At 33.8% G+C, this 8,601-nt stretch overlaps 1 protein-coding gene across 4 annotated transcripts; it reads left to right on the plus strand.

Annotated features, from left to right (window-relative positions):
• The first annotated feature begins 237 nt into the window (after positions 1 to 237).
• Positions 238 to 7,251, plus strand: LOC147395718 (Protein kinase superfamily protein). 4 transcript variants are annotated; one of them, XM_086450486.1, is made up of 8 exons: positions 238 to 484; positions 606 to 657; positions 1,233 to 1,584; positions 5,326 to 5,447; positions 5,601 to 5,809; positions 5,903 to 6,077; positions 6,170 to 6,304; positions 6,811 to 7,251. In XM_086450486.1, the coding sequence occupies exons 3-8, from the start codon at positions 1,257 to 1,259 to the stop codon at positions 7,015 to 7,017; spliced, it is 1,176 nt and encodes a 391-aa protein (XP_086306612.1). In that variant the 5' UTR covers positions 238 to 484; positions 606 to 657; positions 1,233 to 1,256; the 3' UTR covers positions 7,018 to 7,251. The 4 variants fall into 4 exon arrangements, with proteins under 4 accessions (XP_086306612.1, XP_086306611.1, XP_086306613.1 ...); XM_086450485.1 differs by having other exon boundaries at positions 238 to 657; XM_086450487.1 differs by lacking the exon at positions 606 to 657.
• The last annotated feature ends 1,350 nt before the right edge of the window (positions 7,252 to 8,601 follow it).

An 8,601-nucleotide genomic window follows, 5' to 3' on the forward strand; every position in this document is an offset into this window, starting at 1 on the left:
TATCTCATTCTTCTGAAGTAGACCAAGTTCAAGGGGGTCTATCATCAGTTTGAAAACACAAGGGTATCTCAAATATTTACCAAAACCAATAGCCAATAAAATACAAGAAATGATACAAAGCGACCATTATTGTAATTATCAGGGGCATATTTGTCCAACTAAAAGTTTTGTCGTTGAACCGGTAATTTCGTTAAGATTAAGAACCTCTTCTTGTCCATGTAACAGCTCGCTTAGCTTTGTTTGTTTGTTTGTACTTTTGTAGTTGTGGTTGGAGACTCGGATTTTAAAGAGAGCATCGAAGCATTTGAGTCCGTCCACGCGCGCTTTTCTCTGACGTCTTCACCCACTTGCACTCGCACGCGCACCGTCTTCTTCTTCTTTGCCAAACTTTTTCTTCTTAAATCTCGTCCACAAAACCCTAATTTTCCGCCGCAACACCTTATCCAACTTATCTGCTGATGTCCACCTTGATGTCATCCCTTAGGTTTTAATCCCTCTCTCTCGGTCTCTCTCTATAGTAATTTGTTCTTCGGTCAACCTTCAGCCTATCTCTATCAATTTATATCTATCTTACGTACCTTTCTTTTTTTCTCCATTTTGTGTAGACTATCCAAGATTTTTTTGGGGGATTTTGTTTGGTTTTGATTGACGTAGGAGGTGGGTTGTTTGATTTTTATTTTTAAAATTTAATTTTTCGTCGTTATAGGCTTGAATTGGATCGTATTCTTAGAGGTTTTATCAGATTTTAAAAGTAAAAGTCAGTGGTGGGAATTTAAGGTATTTAAACCACTAAAGGTCAAATTTTTATTGTTCGGGGGTGGTGGGTGGTTTTGAATTTTCTTATTTTCGAATTAATTTTGTGGTTATAATTATAGTTTGGGTATTCTATGGTCAATTTTGGAGGGAATTGGAACTGGGTTTCAGATGTTTAGGGCTTTCTTGGGTCAATTATGTGTTTTCTTTTTTAAACCAATTGTTTCTCTATAGAGATAAGAATTTTAGTAGTAAGGTTTTAGTTTGGGAATTTGAAGGCAGAAAAGGTGGGATTTTTTCCTGTGTTTTTCTAGTTTGTTTTAGCTGATTCCATGATCAAAATTTGAGATTTATTTTAATTAGATATTTAGATCCTTCTCTGTGAACAAAGGATCCTTAATTGGATTAAATTTTGTTGATTTGGTTGATATAATTGACTTATTTGTTGGTTTGAGTTTTGGGTTCTGTGGTATTTGAAGATTTCCCTATTGAAGTTTTACAAAATGGATTTGAGGACTCATGAAGAAGATAGAAACATTGGGCCAGCCAAGAAGGTTGATATCGAAGAAGGGGAATTTGGTTCAAAGGTTAAGGGTGTAGGAAGTATTAGTAACAAAGATGTGTTTTTAAGAGCGGATAAGATCGATTTGAAAAGCTTGGATATGCAGCTAGAGAAGCACCTGAGCAAGGTGTGGTCAAGGAACAGGGAGGCCCAAAAGCCACAAGAAGAATGGGAGATTGATTTGTCAAAATTGGATATAAGAAATGTTGTAGCTCATGGGACTTACGGTACGGTCTACCGAGGTGTTTATGATGGTCAAGACATTGCAGGTAACTAAACTTTTCTTCCTTGTTACCCTATATTTAGTTCATTTTAGTTGGATCTTCATGATTTCATTTTTAGGCTCATTGTTATACAATTTTTATAATGTTTGATTCCAAATTATGCGGATTGACCATACCCTCTTAACATACGGATGTTTCTTTATCTAATGGTAGTAAATGAATGGGTTTGGTTGGATATCCTTATCAAATAATTGAGCAATGGATTGAAATTATTATTTGTCTCTACATGTTGCAATTTCCATCCGGACAATTGAATGGAGGACCATGATTCATTCTGCCGGCAACAATTTTTTTTGGGCTATGGATTTCCATGAAATACTTTGTATATCTTTGAGTTGTGTTTATGAATCCTCGGCAAGAAAGACCTGTGATAGGGGGTCAGATGAAATTACATATGTTATTCTTCTTAGAAATGCTATTGATTTATTCATGAAGAAAGCATCCCGAGCTTACACAATTAGAAAATCTAGCATGTTAAAAACAAGCAAACTTCATTAGTTGTCATTGAATTTATCCGAGAAGCTGTAACTTAACAAAGATGCACAGACCATCATACTTTGCACACTCAATAGTTGATGTTTTTACTGGGTGGTTGGTTTGTGTTATTGCTAATCTTTCAATTTGTTTTTCACTTTACCCACTGTTTCTTCTGATTTTTAAAATTAAAATTCCGCATTAATGTTTATCTACATAGGTATGACTCTATATGTCATAGGATTCAATAGTATCTTTTTTGGTGGTTGTATATCTGTGTCTCAATTATGAACAGATTCTATGGTCTTCGAATTCTTTTAACAAATTACCAACTACGAGTTATGAGTTATGTTTTTATTTTATTTTATACTTTCTTTCTTTTTTTAATTCTTATGCTTGGTGAGACATCATTAATAATTATGCAGTTGAAATTTAGTTTTGAAATTGGTGTTACTAAATCCTTCCACAAAGCTATAGCTTACTATTTTCTCAATTATACATTAGTTGAATTATGACTTATGTCGTGGTCATTATTTCAAATCAGTAATTCAAACATTACATATCTGATTGTTCCACATGGTTAATGTCTATTTCTTATTTTAAGCTTCCATATGTTTTCCACAACTACTATTTTTTGGCAGTCCCTTTCATTAGCGTGAATGAAAACTCGTCCAACTTATATTGGATTCATTGAGTCAAATCGGTTTAACCTTTCATGAATTAGTACCCCAAAGATTTGGGGTTGGCTAAACGAATCTTGTTCCTCCATTCCACTTTGTCCTGAGCTATGTCTTTTGTTATTGAAATTGAATTCATATCTTCTTTCATTATTTCAATCCGCATTATTTTGGATCTTCCTTTTGCTCTTTTTATGACCATCTACTTGAATATTTCTTCTAACTAGGGCTACAATTGGCTTTTGTTGAGAATGCTCAAACCATCTTAGGACTTTCTCTAAGTTTATTGCTGATTGTAACTACTACTACATTTTCCTGAATGCGTTTCCATGTAATTTTATCTTTCCTAGTCTTTCCACCAATCCATCTCAACATCCTCATCTTTGCTAACATGATACTTATTGACTGCCTAATGTTCAACTCCATTAAGTTTAGTTGGTCTTACTATCGTCTTATTAAATTTTCATTTTAGTTTAATTGGTATTGTCTGTTATGTATCACTCTAGAAGCGTACCTCTACTTTAACCATGCAGTTATGATTCTATGGGAATATTTTTTTTTCAATTTTTCCATTTGTATGTATAATAGTCCCGAGATGAAGAACTCATCTCCTTGAGTTATTTTTAGATCATTAATTTTTTTCATACATTCATCCTCTTCAGTGTCAGTCCTACATTTACACTCCACATACTCAGTCTTGGTTCTACTTATTATAAAATCCTTGGACCCACTATCTCTCTTTATAATTCTAGTTTTGTGTTGGTTCCCTCTCTAGTCTCATCAACTAAGAGTGCTTCATCCGCAAATAACATACACTAAGATACAAGCTCTTTATCGAGTAGTTACTTCATATATAGTTAGAGCAAACAAATATGAATTCAAAGTTGATCATTGATGTAGACCAATTGTAACAGGAACTCATTCGTTTCCTCTCCAATTGCCCACACATTATTCACACCCCGTATACATGTAGTTATGTTAATGTGTCCAAACAGAACTCCCTTCTTTCATAATACCCACCAAATTAGCTCTCTAGGTAATTTGTTGTATGCTCTCTAGAGTTATTAAAGATCATATGAAGGTCATCATTTGTCTTAGTAGAAAGATTGTCTTGGTGGTTGATCTACCCCGGCATTTTTCGATATAATTTTTTTTTTTTCTTAACTTATGTTCAATCACTCTTTCTCATAGTTTTGTAATGTGGCTTATCAGATTCATAACTCAATAATTGATACAACTCTAAATGTCTCCTTTAAATATAAGTATTACAATGCTTTTCATTCCATTCATCCAACATCTTTTTTGGCTTTAGACTGTTATTGAATAACTTCGTTAGCTAGGACAATCCAAAAATTATCATGCATTTCCATATTTCTATCAGAATACCATTTGGTCCTAAGGCCGACCCTACTTGTTTTCATCTTTGCTGGGGCTGTTTTCACTTTTGAAATCCTGATTCTATGGAAATATCAAGTATGTGTGCTCTCAAATTTTCCTTGTATCTCTTGCAAGTCTGAAGTCTCTTTAGTAGTTCTCATTTTATAGTTTATGAAAATAACTCCACCTTTCTCTAATTTCTTCTTCTCTTACTAACACTCTCATCTTCAACTTTAATGCACCTAACATTATTTAAAAATCTATTTTTTTTCCTTTCTCTAATTCTTGTCAATTTGTAGAAAATATCATATGAAATGGCGTTTTGGATCCCTTCACCCATGACAATTAGATTTAAGCAGTTTAATAAGTGATTTCTATCCATTGGTTTTGGTTATTTTGGGATACTAAAATTTAATGTCTATAAATCACCAATATATTTGATTTTTTATGCGTACGTCTACAAAGAGAGTTGAAATATTCATGGATGAGTGAACCCAAAAGATCATAATATAAGACATTTTTTATGATGCATCAGGAGTGTGACAGTAAACTTTTTATTACCGTGGTCATGGGAGTATTTTTTTTTTTTTTTTTAGTTTTTGAGTTTCTCTGTTTTGGATCGGCTTTTAATGGAGGTATCTTGAATGGGGGTATTGTCTTTCAATGATAAAAATATTTGTGATTCCACACCAAGGGAGATCATGTAATGAAGTAACGAGGATGTTGAGAAAGTTTTATCAAATTCATATGTAGATGGTACTTATGTTTTGGGGCTGCCCGGTAAAAGACTGCCATTTTTATCTGTTCTTTTCTACAAATATATGTTGGGATGTCATATGTTACTAATTAGATGGAATAAAAAACAAAGTATGCACTTCTACTCTATTTTTAGTTTAAAAAAGTTGTAATTGAATGATGAATCAACTAAATTTGCAAAATGCTTGATATTTGAGATTGTGACGTACTATGTTTTTTTTGCACCAAAAGGATCTCACAATTAACCCATTTTCTCAAAAGTCTACATAAGTATTTGTTATTTGTATAAAGAAAAAATATACTGTATATGTTTGTTGAGAATCAGCTTTGTAGAAATGTGGAATCAAAATAACTTGATTCCCTCGTACTTTACATATTTAGTTAATACCATGGTTGTGTATCCATTAAAGTTGTCATCATAGTGTTTGTTTCAATATTATAGTGAAGCTTTTGGATTGGGGAGAGGATGGTATAGCCACAACTGCTGAAACTGCTGCTCTTCGGGCATCGTTTCAACAAGAGGTTGCTGTTTGGCATAAGCTTGACCATCCAAATGTTACAAAGGTAAAATCTCTTCAATATTCAAATACCACTTTGACATTGTTTAATGTTTATATCTTACCACACTCTTTAGGTATTTCTTTTGAAGTTTTTTTTTTCCTATTTGAATCTTAAATCTTTGTAATCAAGTACTAATGTTAATATTTTCTGTTATAGTTTGTTGGTGCTTCAATGGGAACTTCAAATCTTAAGATCCCTTCAAAAAATCTTTCAACCGACTCTAATAATTCACTTCCAGCGAGAGCATGTTGTGTCGTTGTGGAGTATCTTCCTGGTGGGACACTAAAGCAATTCTTAATAAGAAATAGGCGAAAGAAACTTGCCTTTAAGATTGTGATTCAACTTGCTTTGGATCTTTCTAGAGGGTCAGTATTGGACTTTAATTATACCTTTGAAGTAAAAATTCCTATATATAGTGTTTGGTAATGGAGTATGTTTCTTTCTTCATAATTTTGTAGTTTGAGCTACCTACACTCACAGAAGATAGTACACCGTGATGTCAAAACAGAGAATATGTTGCTAGATTCTTATCGAAACCTAAAAATTGCCGATTTTGGTGTTGCTCGTGTTGAAGCTCAAAATCCAAGAGACATGACTGGTGAAACTGGTACCCTTGGATACATGGCTCCAGAGGTACTGAAACCATTGTTAACTTCTTAACATCATTTTTTGGGAAACAAAGTTTTGATTGTCTTAAGTTTTCTAATGGACTGTGTTGTGTGTAGGTTCTTGATGGTAAACCGTACAACAGAAGATGCGATGTGTATAGCTTTGGAATATGTTTATGGGAAATTTACTGTTGCGATATGCCATACCCTGATCTTAGCTTTGCTGAAGTCTCATCAGCAGTTGTTCGACAGGTTAGTCTATTTGTATACTCTAAATGCACAATCGAACCTTCAAATATCTTTTTTTCAATATCTTATATATAGCTCAAGCTCGTGTGTCTTTTCATCATGGATTGACCCGTTCAATTACAAACATGCAGTCTCTAATACCATTCATTATATTCATAATGAATGGACCCATTTGATTAAACATTGTATCCCCTATTTTTCAAAATGATATTATTTTTTCCATTAATTACATTCTCTCCATTGTTTCGTTTTTTGGTTTTGCCTACTTACACCAACATCTTGAGATATAGAGCACTCTGAAGTTCTAAAACAAGACTAAAACATTATCAAATTCTTTGATTTCTCTTTACTTTTGCAATTTCTTTTGGGTTTGTTACTTTATCATTGAACGCTATATGAAATTGAGATTTGTAGAGGTTCATCATTAGCTCCTTATCGCTAGAAGTTAATGTTAATGAGATAACTAGATGATTATGTCGGACCTTGATTTTTCACCATGTCTATTTCAGAATTTACGACCAGAAATCCCAAGATGTTGTCCAAACTCGTTGGCAAACATCATGCGAAAATGTTGGGATGCAAATGTAGAAAAACGACCAGACATGGAGGAGGTGGTGAGGTTGTTAGAGGCAATTGATACAAGCAAGGGAGGAGGCATGATACCTGATGACCAAGCTTATGGGTGCTTTTGTTTCAGCAAGGCCCGTGGTCCATGATTTTTCATTTCGTATCTTCCTTTTTCTGTGTGTTGGTGAAATGGATTTATTAAGCCATAAGGTTTGTAGATTTCGGGGTGGGGGGTAGTCTTTCTTTGTATACTGCACGTTTCTTCTGTAGCACATAGTAAACGAGTGATGATGATGAAAAGAAGTTTTGAACAAATCTGTAATGACATTCAAAAGCTTGTTCATTTTGATAATAAGATTGTTAGTGTGTTTGTTACTAAATAATGTTTCCATTCTTATGTTTAACGTTTTTGCGATTTACTGATTTAGTGTCAAATCGTATAATCCCCCTCCCCATATAGAAGGATCTCAGTTATATTTTTTTCCCCTAAAACCCTCCCTATTCCGAACTCTACCTCTCCATCTACCGTCTTCTTTATCATTTTAAGGTTTATAGGTTTTCTTTGCAAAGTTAATTTTTCCCTGAAAATTCTGTCTTCAATGTTCAATGTTCATAAAATAAGATTCTTGAATATATATATATATTTTCCTTTCTAAAGGTCAAACTTTTTCCCCTTCATACTCAAGCTTCTATCTTCTTCTACCTTCAAATCTCAAGAGGAAGATTGGGTTTTTAGGGAAGTTGAAGATCAGTTTTTGGAAGAAATCCAAAAACATCATTTATATAGTCCCTGGAATTTTCTTGAATTATTTTTCAAATGTTTTCTAGATTTATCTGAAATAAATCCGACTGAACCCCAACGAATATTTGCTGAAACCGAACTTGATTTCTATAGGATGAACAAAAGCTATAATAGGACATCAAGAACTGACCACAGCTGACGCTGTAGGGAATTATGGAAAGAATAAAGCTTCGAGAGAGTGGAAAAAGAAAAGAGAGGATGAGAATGGATATTAGGTGGAATGATTTTGTTTTCTAGGTTTAGTGGAAGGATCTTACCACTTTAAGAAGGAATAACAGTTAAAAAAGAATTTAAAAAAAAATAAATTGTATTCAACCTGAACAAGTAAATGAGAAATCAGTATTTGTCGAGGTAATTTAATAGAAAATTTTCTCAATAGTGCTAAAAGGCAAATTCTATGTTGTGGTTGAAGATCAAATTTGTTGGAATCCACTATTTACAAATTCCTTTTGAATCCAATTTAGGTATTAGATTTGATTCTTTTGACACTAAAGCATCAAATGTGGAGGGTGGGATGCACATACATGGAAATATGTTCTGTTCTAAAAAGAGTATCAAACAAAGTGGGTTTCTGACTACCTTCCCTATTGTTGGGTGGATCAGATCAAATATAGATAAAGAGGTGAGAATCTACTTAGACTCCCATTACACCTAAAGCATATCCTCAACAGGAAGCTTATGTGCTTAGCAATCAAGTGACACTGATATCATCAACATGTGGCCATGGAATATCCAATAAAACCACACCTCGAATATGCCTGAATATGCCACGCTGTTGTTGTTGTTTTTTTTCTTATCAAGGGTGAGACTATTCCCACTGTCACACACACTGCCCTCTCAGAAAGTCCTATGTGCAACTGGTTGAGTTGGGGTCAACCAAACCCTAGAGGGTGGCCCCAAGGAATTCATGGCTTCGTGGGATTTCGAAAAC

Source organism: Akebia trifoliata, chromosome 8, assembly GCF_017979445.1.
Source record: "Akebia trifoliata isolate Shusen 1 chromosome 8, ASM1797944v1, whole genome shotgun sequence".
NCBI classification, from domain to species: Eukaryota; Viridiplantae; Streptophyta; class Magnoliopsida; order Ranunculales; family Lardizabalaceae; genus Akebia; species Akebia trifoliata.